Consider the following 12,743-nt stretch of genomic DNA (forward strand, 5'->3'; position numbering starts at 1 on the left):
TTTCAAAACCATTGACCTGCTCCAACAAAAGGACAGTCATTCAGCTGTGAATAATCAATTATTTTGAACAAATAGACTGACTATCAAATAGATGAACATGTAATAGCTTCTCATGACAAAAAATATTTAAGGGGCCTCATAAACCCAACTCACTGGATAATTGAGAGCTCATTGAGCAACTTGCTTTGTGAGGACAATGATGATGTCAATAAAATGAATGGCTTTCAAACCGGTATAAACAGTTTTATTTTACAAGAACCCCTCAAAAGCTCAGCTAACATAAGATTAACTTCGCCCTAAATACATCTAAAAAAAAAAACTCACGGTCAACACATTTAGTTAATTTTTTCTAAAATATCTGCTTGTGACAAGCAATTGAAAAGTAAGAAACATAAGACACATAGTTATGTTAGGGAAAGACGTATGTACGTGTTGGTTTTATACTGGACAAGTCAAAGCTGGCATAAAGCAGAGGATACAAAAGGTTTTCTCTCTTAATATTCAACCTAAATCCAAACCTTTTTCTAACATTAAAGTATCTGAATCTAAGAAAACAACACCTGCTCTCCGGTGTCAAAGCCCTACAGCTAGTTAATTAGACACCCGACAACCTCTCTGAGACTGTGTGGAGCAAGAAATTGTAATGCAATACTTTATTAATGAAGAAATGATATTATAGGAAAGGTTTGCAAAATTCAGAACTGAGACACATTCAGTGGAAACATCTTCTTCAGATCATTCCCACTTAAGACATGGATCATTTAAACCAGTGTAGGTTTAATTATCCCAACCGTCAATTAGGTCAATCCCATTTGAATCTCTTCTATGTACTTATCCGAGGCTAGAGCTATACATCAAATACCCCCGTGTGCAGAAAATGTAATGAGAGAGCATCTTTTCTGTGTTTTGAAATGTGAGCAGAGATGAAAGAGATGAAATTGTTTATAGTGTGTATAAAAAATACAGAGTGTAAAAGATTGTACACACACAAATGCAGAGCAGATGTCCGGTGTACAGTGTGGACTTAATGAGCCATGAATGATATGAGAGGCAAGTGGAGATGCCTATCCCTATCTATTCAGAAACAGGCTGTGGTTGTGACACATCTGGTACCTGCCCCCATCCCTACTGCACCTGTGCTTTAGATGCTCAGGGACACCACAATTATTACCTCAACCGTGCCATGTGTACCCATCTGAATGTCATCTATTACACATGTAAAAAAAACTAAGACCTAATTTTCAGATTTTTGTTTTTGTTATTTCAGATTTAGATTAAAAGATCATCACCGCTTTCTTTCAAGTCTGTGAAGAATTAAGAGCAAGCAGGTTTTTAGGTTCCCTTATTGGAAACAGGGGTTTAACAGCTTTTATGTATATTCAGTAACTAGTAATCTATTCATTCTGTAATCCAGTCTTCATGCTAAATTAAACTAATCTTATTTTATCCTGGCTCTAGGTTCACACTTAAGAGCGATAGAGATTATTCTCATCTGACTCAATGTAAGAGAGCGAATCAGCATATTCCAGATATTGTCAAGCTATTCCTTCTTACTTCAATTGTAACCACATCGGCATCAATTCATATCAAACAAATATCTTACTTTCTATCAATTGTGAACTTCTGAACTACAGTTCTTTTAGTCAGAGGCCCTTCAAGGGATTGAAAACGTAATACCAAATGGGAAGCCTTTAGTTAGCATAAATTTAGCAAAACAAAAATGTCTGATGTTTGAGCGAGATTATTACACTCATGGTATCTTTATGGGAATAGATTTAACAAATAAAATGTATTTAAACTGTAATAAAACACATGTTGCTGAAGCCAGGCTTTCGCTCCAATCTACTTAACCATAAGAGCAAAGAGCAGGAGTTCAGCTATTTCATTCTGATGTGAACAACCAAAACCCAAAGGGAATTGCCCTAAACCAAGACAACACATGCAGAGTACTCAAAATGTCTCTGTGGACATAAGCAATAAGGCAAGCATAAGCCAAACAACACAACACTCTACTACATAAACTACAATTTTTGGATAATACCATTTGGATTTTAAATGCACATTCATTGCAAATTATTCCACTTATACATTGCAAATAATACAGACATTCAGCAGCATACAAATAGTGAGCAACCAGCAGCACAGCATGACCTGCAGCATGCAGAAGCCATGTATGCGAAAACATTTCTGTTCATATATATTAGGCCAGATCACTATAATAATAATAATAATAATAATAATAATAATAATAATAATGATAATAATAATAAATGAATGTAAGCTGTTTTACAGGATGTACACTAAGCGGCCTTCACTGTACACATACAGTGGAGTTACTGTTACCAAATGCAGGACCAGAAGTGTGTAAAGCCTATACTTAAAATACATCTATTTGTGAATATATTTTAAACAAAAATATGAGTATATGCATCAGAAATACATGTAATTAACTTAATATTGTTCCAATGATAACTATACAGCATTATTGTTGAGAGTCATTCACATGTAGATCCTATACATTGTGTGCATTCATGTAGCATGGCACAGGTGCCCATTTGATCACCAATTCACCTTAACAGTACAGCAGCAAAGCTAACCCAAGAAATAACAACAACAACGCAGCCATGGTTAGCTTATTGGCAAACCCAAACTAACACAACATGTAGCTAGCCAACACATGGCATGTCATTAGCAATACATAAAACCACAGACAGTACAGCAGCGAAAAGCCCACTTACTTTGTTTCAAAGTCGAAGTCAGGTGAACCATCTCCAGGAATATGGTCAAGGCTCCGCAGCAAACACAGGAGGAAGGGCCTCTGTCCTGGCGTCTGAGTTATGGAGATTTTACAGTAAGCTGACCACTGCAATAGATGCGCAATGCACCGCGATTATTCACTTCACATAAAGTCGTCAAAAACGATAAACCGTACTTTCAGCCAAGTCAATAAGCAACGCAAAACTGTGACGTTATTTTCTGTACAATACACGTTCGTGAATAATGGTTGGAGGTTACAGTTTTGCATGAGCCAATCACTATAGCACATTGCCAACAGCTGATGCCGTTTAGCCAATACAAGTTCTCTACCTGACTATGCTTAATTTCGAAAATAAATGTGTGTACATTTCATTCCTTCATAAAGTTACAGTGGAGATAAAAAAATAGAAAAAAAAAGAAAAATTGTAACCTACACCTGCAGGAGCTGCTAATAACTCCAACAGCAGGTGTTTGGGGTAACATCCCCCAAAAAAGGCCTAGTGAGAATGTGTGCAAGCATCAGCAGGCAGACTTACTGTACTTTTACTTACTATAAACAAATAATGTATTTTGGAATGAGGCAGATATCCTAAATTCTTTAAGAAACATAGCCAATGCTCTTTGCCTTTTTTTTAAAGAGGGAAAAGGTTTTGCATCAAGATTAGTAGGTTTTACATTTCTATGTCCCTGTTGTTAACAAACAAGGAAAGGTGAAATAGTCTCTTAGCAACACTAACTCTTAAATATCAGTCATGGTAAAAGCCAACTTTGAAACTTGAATTGTGCAATGTTTCCACATATGTATCCATACATACATGTTTACTGATTTAACAAGTTGAAAATGGTGTATTATATATTTCCTTAAAGATCACTTTGACTTAAACTGTCAAGCACAAATATGTCTGAGAATGTAAGAAATATATGAGTGTATATTAATTGACTCAATGTATTGTTCCAACAAATGACAGAGGAGGTTTAATGGTTTTAGTGGGGAGTGATTAAAATATGGAGAGGGTGATTATAATGGGACAGAGAAGGGAAATGAGAATGGGAAGTGAGAGATATCAAGGATGAATGAAAGATGATGGCGATGCAATGGAGCAAAGCTCTATAAAAGAAAGCAAGAGAGAAAAATCTAAGGAAGGAAGCCCAGAAATGAATGGTGGTCTGTTGTTTGCCCACTAGTATGCAGCTAGCTATGTCAGGGGCACAGATGACCCAAAACTAGATACTCTCCCTGCTGTCGTCCACCTCCCGAGACCTCGATGGCACTGACCTAATTCAGACTGATTGATCTTTTTCCAAGCCCTCAAATATGACCTCTTAACCACTTTCCTCACACTTACAAAAGTGGATTGGAAACTTTCATTTTGTAGGCTGTTATGGCTTTTAATGGATATTTAGCCTTTTGTTGTACTGTAGATGCATATAAAAGTGTGAATCTATCTACCAACAGTTCTATCCGACTACTGTCTTATTTATTAGTATTACTGCTTCTACTTTTTCTTGACAGCGAGAAAGCAGTTTAATATCAAAAGAGTAGAGAGATTCAGAAAAGAGAATAGCAGTGTGAAGAAAATCTGCAGTAAGATCATGCATTGTTATTGTTTAACAAGGTTCAATTTGCTGAAAATAAGTACTGCTTTTTCAGGAATTGCTGTGATAACCTCTCTCTGAAAGGAACATGTTGTGTACCTTTGTCTGATGATATTTCACTTCATCGTTTGGTGATCCAATTAAAAAGTATTTAGAAAATTTGAGAATTTGTATACAATATAATAATATAATCCATCAATTTTGTATACCTTGTTTCAATCTCAATGAGATTAACATGATGTAGTGATTATTGTATGAAAATATAGCAACATGTTTGCACAATGCAACATAACATCTTTGGAGAAGCAAAACTCAAATATTGTGAAATTCTTTATATCATATCAGTTTATCAGTACAACCTGCCACTTGCCTCCTAAAACACAACTTAAAGGGACAGAGGAAGTATATTTTGCTCAATGCCTGTCTGACCTTAAAAGTCTATAAAAGATTCCAAATTTCCTTTAAAAGTTGAATGAAGACATTACGTAGTCTATCTGTCTGTCCATGCTTATCAGGGAAGTTGTGTTACTGCGTTCACACTGGTAAATGATGATGCAGATGCAGAATAAGTTAAGATCGCAATATGATGAAAAACATTGTACATTTTAATTGTAACGTTTTTCAAAGTTTAACATTTCTGTCATTAGTTTCATCATCATCGCCATCATTGCTGGCAGCAGCCACAGCTGCAGCGTCATTATCATCACTAACAGCATCATCATCGTCTTCATCAGGTGAGCAAACAACTGTGATTGCTGAGTTCAACACAGCATAAATTCTGTAACAAGATCCGAAACCCAGATAGAAAGATCCATCCACTCGTCCATCTAGAAAGGGAAATCACTGGAGGCCTCAGACCAGCCTCTGCAGTCCCACACCATCCTCCCCTGTCCAGGCAGCTTCTCACAGAGTTAGACTGAGTGGCCCTGCTCCAGCATGTTGAATAATGAATTAGAGGCTGATATCCTGTGACGGAGACTGGGAGGGAGCACTTCCTCCCTGGGCCAGAGTGGGGCTTGAATACCCGTGAATAATACATGGCCAAAAGTGGGTCTGTTGAAATGACTCAATACTGGGAGTCAAGTGCAAGATTATCTTTCCACGGTTATGAAAATATTGCAGCCTTTGTAACACAATAGGAGAGGTGAGAAGATGATCATAAGAAACAGGCTCACAGTTACTGTTCTGTGTGAGCTAATTGTTAATACATTGAAATGTATAAGACGTTATTTCTGAAACGGTTGTCCGTAAGTGACCCCGCTTGAGACTTGTTTGGTCATGGATTCTTGAATTATAGAGCGATAATATTTTCAATCCATCTAAAAATGTGGAGTAACTCTACGAGGAAAAGAAAATATGCATTAATGTTACTTTTCACGGAAAGTGGACTACGAAGTTTGCCTCTATTCAGCGTGGCATGAATCAATCTGCAGTCCTTCCTTGTTTCTCAGTCGTTCCTTTTTCCGGTGTTTCATCATGGGATTCTGGTTACATATATGTGGTAAACTAATAATCACAGCACCTGTCTTTTTAAACTAAAATAAATCCTCCTAGACAGAATTATGATATATTTACTTATCTTTATACAGTTGTCAATTTACACATTCAAAAATGGATTTCCAGCCTCCCACAAGACTAACCAGGGCCCCCTGTCTCTCACTGGGCCAAGTCAGCCTCCAAGAAAGCTGGAAACCACAGGCTCTCGCTCAGCCCCAGCTCTCCCAGCTAACCACTAATCCATGTGTTTGATACATTACGCTCCGCTTGGCTTTGTTCTGCAGGGATGTGCTGTCCCTTCCCCTGCCAAGTCACCCTCTTTCCCTCGACTATCCCTCTTGCTTGTGCTTTCTCTTGCTCCTACTGCAGTCCAGAGGATTATGCCAGAGTCCTTTGGATTTCTCTAATTGCGTTTAATTAGGGCTGGGTCAGGCCAGCGTCACAAAGCTAGGCTGTTGAATTCTAGCAAGAAGATACTGTGAAGTAACCCCTCCAGATCTGCAGCTGGCAGAAGGGCCTGAGTGAGGTGAGAGAGATCCAGATAGAGAGAGTAGGAGAGAGGCAAAATAAATAAATTGCGAGTGAGGAGGACTAGGGAGCAGTAGAGGGCAGGGAGAGGTGGAAGAGAGGAATCAGTAAGGCGACAACAGTGTCTGTGTTGGATTCTCCCAAAGAGAAATCGATTGCCACGCGCCTCGCTGTTCCCCAGACCTCTACTCCTCCATGCTTCTCTTCATGACACCGTGCTGTGGGGAGCCGTAACTCACTGTGCCCTTGGTTGAGGCTTAAGCAGATCGTGGTTCAGAAAGTCTTCCTTTTGGCATGATGCACTTTATTCTTCCTAAAATAAATTCTCTACTGAAGAGCATTAAGTAACTGCAAGCGGCCCTTTGCACTTGTCTGCTGAGGACTACCAAGGGCTTAGAGGAACACAAAGGCACAGAGGGGGTGCAAAAGGAAAGCGCCAGTTTCTTTGATTTTAATCGACCAAAGACCTCCAAGTCTAGTGAGAGCATTTAATACTCACTATATCTGGGTTACTTTGATTATATGTTGTCACAATACAGTCTTATCACAATATTTTAGCAATTAGCCGTACATTTCATACTGAAAATCAACATGCAAATATTTCCTTGGTCCAGTACATCACCCAGAGTAAGACTGATCTGAGATGTAACCATAGGAACTGAATTAAGTGCTTGATGACTCTCATCTATCATCAAAGGAGAGGCACAAACATTGTTTTTTCTTCTGTCTAATAATTCAGTAAAATGCTATTGATAATGGAACTAGTGCAAGTAGAAAATCAGCAATGCATCAAGGGAAAATGTTTATCCTTGTAAAGTACCCATGTTAAATCTCTGGAGTATTTTCTCCTGTTACAGACAAAATGAATCTGGTCGCCTCATAATGAGCTCTTATTATGGCATTGTGTTTATGTTGGGCGAAACAAATTGTTTTTCCTGTGGGGAGGGCTGGAAAAAATATGTTTGTAATTTATGTACCACAGCATTGTCATCAGGACTAACTGTGAAAATCGGGTGGCCTCTGAGATGTGATCTGTTGACATTCACACATTAACACACACACAAAACGAATGTATCAGCAAAGCCACACGGAAAAGGAATTCCAGGGCTCATAAAGGCATGCTGATGGAGTGGCAGTTGTAAATGAAATGTTGTAAACACTGCTACGTTGTCGTTGTCTTGATTCATTTCATCGCATTGTGCTCAAGATGACATATAGCTTGTTTTTTTCCCACCCTCTGTGTGGGTGGGTCATATGTGTGTGTAAGAAAGATACAAGGTTTGAGTATTTATTAAGAATATTGACAATCGTTTTCACATTTAAGGTTTAGAATTCTGATTGTACTGTAGACGTGTTTGAAAAAGTCTACAAGATGTTTCAAGATACTTGATAGCACAGGTCAGTGCCCCTGTTAGATTGCATTTTTGAACTCTAAATTGCTCATTCTAAATAACTGCCACAGGTTCGCTAAATAACATTATGATTCGCTGGTGTCCATCATAACCAATGTGTTGATTCAGTGAGAGAGAGAAATGACCATGGACAGCCAATGCTATCAAACTCAATTGACTCAAAAAGCTTTCACAATTACCCACCATTCACAATGATCCGTAGCATTATCCAAGGCACTCCACTTGGCTCAGAAATGGTTCACTGTACAATTATTCAAATCACAGCTAAAAAAGAGCAATGGATGTAATTGTTGGAATTAAGTAATTGTAGGGTAGGCAGAGGTGGCTCAAAATGCCACAAGCTGAGCGATAAAGTAACAGCCTTTTTTCCAGAGTAACCTTTCAGAAGTAAAGTAATTTCACTCAGGAGAGACGTGATGTATGGAATACATGTTTATTATCGGGTCACATTATATAAATGAACATAATGATGACAGTTTGTAGCAAGTGAATGAAATGGTGTTTTGGCGATTAGGCCCAGGTTTGGTAGGATGTCATTCGGGAAGGAAAGAACCGTTTCCGATGAACCCCCCTGGGTCTAGACACTGGTGGTGGTGATAAGTGGTTTAGGTCCGGTTGGAAGGGAGAAGGTTGAGCTTGGCCCTGAGTTGGCTTATCACCACCACCAGTGTCTAGACCCAGGGGGGTTCATCGGAAACGGTNCCACTGACACATTAAAACATGTTTTAGGGTTTAACCAGTCAGGTTTAACCCTAACCCTAACATGTCAGTGGGTGACATGTTAGGGTTAGGGTTAGTGTTTAACCCTAGGGTTTTCGGACCCCCCCAGACCCCGCCAATAAAGCAAAACTGCACGTTTCAGAGTGGCCTTTTATTGTGGCCAGCCTAAGGCACACCTGTGCAATAATCATGCTGTCTAATCAGCATCTTGATATGCCACACCTGTGAGGTGGGATGGATTATCTCGGCAAAGGAGAAGTGCTCACTATCACAGATTTTTTCCGATTTGTGAACAATATTTGAGAGAAATGGTTATTTTGTGTATATAGAAAATGTTTTAGATCTTTGAGTTCATCTCATGAAAAATGGGAGCAAAAACAAAAGTGTAATGTGCACCCGGAGAACCAGTCTTTTGTATTCCTTATAGTCATAGTGTTTCAACCAGTTCATACACTGCCTTTGTTTTTGTCTTTTAAAACAATTTACAACCTTATCAAATTCCGATATCACTTTCCAATCAACAGACCTCAACACATCCACTCATGGGCACACTGAGCTGGTCTCAGAAATAGCCTACAAAGTACAGGCTGTACTGGTGGAGGAGGACGAGGAAGAGGAAGAGGAGGATCACGAGGAAGGAAAGGCTGAAACACAACAACAGTCTTGCACTATCATCGCAGAACCAGACGAGACTGAGGATCACGAGGAAGAGGTGGAGGAAAAGAAGGAGGAAGAAGACGAAGAAGTAGAAGAGGACAACAAAGAAGAGAAGGAGGAATTCAAACAGGAAGCTGAGCTTACAGTGGACCATCCAGTGGAAAAGCTGCAGGAGGAAGAGGAGGCCAAGGAAGATGAAGAGGAGGATGACCAATCAGAAGACGGCCAGGATCCCTCTGACATGGCTGTGCTTTCAAAAAAAGAGGAAGAGTCAACAGCTACAGGTAGCCCTTTTTTCTTCTTCACATATCCTGTTATTTTGACGGTGTTAACATTTGTGATACACTGTCAGACAGCATTTATATTTAAATGATGTACCTGCAGCTTTCCATAAGTTGAAATGACATTTGTATAAAATGCACAATGACCAAAGATTACAACCATTATTTCAGATGGCGAACCAATTTGTGAAGTAATCAACCACGAGACTGTGGTCCTGTCAACCAATGGGATCACAAATGGCGAGGGCACAAAGGGACAAAATGGAATAGGTTTGGCAAATCAAATGTTCAAACAATATTATACAATGTAGGGTTATTTAGCAATAACTAAATACATGAATTACCTGTGCTGATGGATCTTTGTCAATGCTTTTTCCTCTGGTGTTCCTCAGGGCGGTCTCTGAGTCCCTCTGACACAGAGCTCAGCTCACCAGAGCTGACTGGGAGCTACGATCTCCATGGCACTGCAGAGGAGGACGACGAGGTCATTGAAGAAGAGGACCAGATCATCTCTGAAAATGGACAGGAGGTACAGTATCTACAAACGCTTTGTACTTGTACATTGTTAGTCCGAAATTCAACATTTATTTTTAGCGGAAATTTGCTATTAGAAAAATGTATAGTTGAATATTGACTTCTAAGTCCAAAGGTCGTCATTGATCATATTTTTCTTATTTTCAAAAATGTCCTATGAGAAAAACAAGTCTGTCCCTCAATACTTTCCTAAATAAGATTTAGATATTTACAAATAAGTAGTAACAAACATATTTTTACTTTGAAAAAGTTCATTTATGTTTTTTAATTAGTTAATACTGTAGTTTTCAGCGAACAGAAGTATATTGTACATGTGTTTGGGACAATTTACTTCTAGTTGGTATTTAAAGCACCAGCGTTTGTGGGATTTTAAATGAACTGCAATGGGATAGTGAATAACTTTTTTAATAGGCGACTATTCAGTAGTTTTGTTTAAGAATATCAAATATGACAAGCCTTAATCTTTCAAATGAAAGTTAATAAATACCAATATTTCCATGTTATTCATTTAGTTTGCCTTGTTGGTTAATCAAGACATGCCGTAAACATGATTACAGCTTTTTCTGATTCCATCTTCCTCTTCACTTCAGATTTCAGCCGAGCGACAAATGTGTGTCCGAGCGTTGTATGACTACCAAGCAGGTAAGCTGCCATTTACAGGATAATCGCCACACATCTGCAAATAAAGTGCCTCCACTTATAGTAATTACACTGTGATTAGTGGGTCTTCACCATGTTATCTTGCGGTTCCCACAGAGGACGAATCTGAGATCTCCTTTGAACCCGGTGACATCATAAAAGACGTGGAGACGGTGGACAAAGCTTGGTGGAGGGGGTGGAGCAAAGATGGACGCCAAGGCTTATTCCCTGCCAACTATGTAGAGACCATATAGGCAGGCAGAGAAAAACACACACACACACACTGACACACACACACACACACACACACACACACACACACACACACACACACACACACACACACACACACACACACACACACACATACTCAAACTCAGGGAAACCATCTCCCCTTACATTTGTTCATGTTTTTACCTTAATCCTCCCACTCAAACTTTGTACTCTCTGTTTTGTTGGAAGGATAAAGAACAATGTGACTCTCTGTTTTGTAGAAAGCATAAAGAAACGTGTGACTCTCTATTTTGATGTTTTTTGAGCAAAACAAAATATACTCACAAGTATGCAGAAATTACCGAGCCTTATTTTCTTGGATGAAATAGCGGATACCTTTTCTTGGACCAAAATAACTTATTTCCTTTTGAGATAGAGCAGGAATGTTGGTGGGAGGGATGAGATCACGATGACAAAGGATCAGAAACGTGCTTTTCTTGTGACAAACACAAAGAGTTTTCATAGTGTATCGTCATATTTTTTATCAAAACATATAACAAGCATTCCATTCTGCTCACATTTTGCTTTGTGTGTTACATTGCTAAAAAAATAATTGTACTGCTCTTGACTTGTATATATAATCAAGATACATTTATCAGACATCATCTTATAATCACATTCCTGAGTTATTTTGTAGCACTGTTTTGTCTCACAGAATATTTTAATTACCAGAACAGATAAACAAGCAGAGGAAAAAAAGCACAGTGTTTTGTTCATATGGTGATGCCCGTCAACAAATTGTGTTATCACGTCTCGTCTTAATTTTTCCTAGATTTAAAAAATGAAAGCATTAACTCGACACACGGATGATAAGAGAAAATTATTTCTATTTTAATCTCCTGTAATATCTTAATAATCTACACTGTATATAAGAATGTATAAAAAGCATCAAAGGTCTTCTCTTTTCTATGCTTTGCTTGTATGTTGTATGCCTGTTTGATGTACTTTGTATTTACTCCAAACTTACAAATATACAGCATCAACAAACTCAGTTTTAAAATGTGTGCCTCCTGTTTGATTCTTCATATTCACATTTTTGATGTTGATGTTTCTGAGTGTCCACGACCTTTCCAATTTGTATTTATAGCATCTCTAATATGTTGTCATGTTAATGGGGCAAGACCTCTCCGAATTTCAATCCCAACAAAGAATAATTCCTTTAAACCTTCAGCAGGAATTCTACAATTATTCAACATTGCATGCACATAATAAACCCTAAATACGTAATTTACATTAGATGCTAATTACTTTATAAAGCAATTGAAAAATAATAAATACTATTTACATAGCACAATTTTTTTTATTTATAATTATAACTGTAAGAGATAAGCAGGTGTTAGCTGGTCTCAGAAAATGAATTGCGCACATTGTGTCCAATGCAAAAAAACTGTAAATAGCTTGTTTGATGATATAATTTTCAGAAAAAAGTACAGTACATAACTATAAGTACATTTTTAAACAACGTTTTTCCTGAGTAAACTTATTTTCAATGAATGTGTTTTTCTTATTGTACTCAACTATTGATTCTTGAATACATTTGGTAGATGAAGAAAATGTTGTGAATTGTAGTGCTGTGTTTGCCCCTATAGGTGGAGACATAGCCTTTTCCAATAAACCTGCGGAAACATTATTTAGAACAAGCTTACTGAAATGAACAGATTCCTCAGGACAAAAGGCAAAATGTTTTGACAGGCAGAGAGGAGGCTCATTGTTAAACACATTTTAGAAGCGGGATATCCAGACATTTCCAAAGCTAAAAATTGCTAATGCTGCTACACCTCAAACAGGATTTTCCCCTTGGTTAATAATGATTGATTGAACATGACATTAATATTTCTCAACCATACAC

The 12,743-nt window shown here is 38.1% G+C and overlaps 1 protein-coding gene across 1 annotated transcript in view; it reads left to right on the forward strand.

Moving 5' to 3' along the window:
- LOC104955419 (drebrin-like protein) overlaps positions 1 to 11,894 on the forward strand; it is a 122,362-nt gene extending 110,468 nt beyond the window's left edge. The window contains exons 2-6 of the mRNA XM_010782746.1: positions 8,956 to 9,451; positions 9,620 to 9,718; positions 9,841 to 9,977; positions 10,573 to 10,624; positions 10,739 to 11,894. Coding sequence (XP_010781048.1) covers positions 8,956 to 9,451; positions 9,620 to 9,718; positions 9,841 to 9,977; positions 10,573 to 10,624; positions 10,739 to 10,875 — 921 coding nt within the window. The 3' untranslated portion in view covers positions 10,876 to 11,894. The remainder of the gene's footprint in view (positions 1 to 8,955; positions 9,452 to 9,619; positions 9,719 to 9,840; positions 9,978 to 10,572; positions 10,625 to 10,738) is intronic.
- The last annotated feature ends 849 nt before the right edge of the window (positions 11,895 to 12,743 follow it).

Source organism: Notothenia coriiceps, unplaced genomic scaffold (genome assembly GCF_000735185.1).
Source record: "Notothenia coriiceps isolate Sejong01 unplaced genomic scaffold, NC01 NC01_scaffold00024667, whole genome shotgun sequence".
Lineage (NCBI taxonomy): Eukaryota > Metazoa > Chordata > Actinopteri > Perciformes > Nototheniidae > Notothenia > Notothenia coriiceps.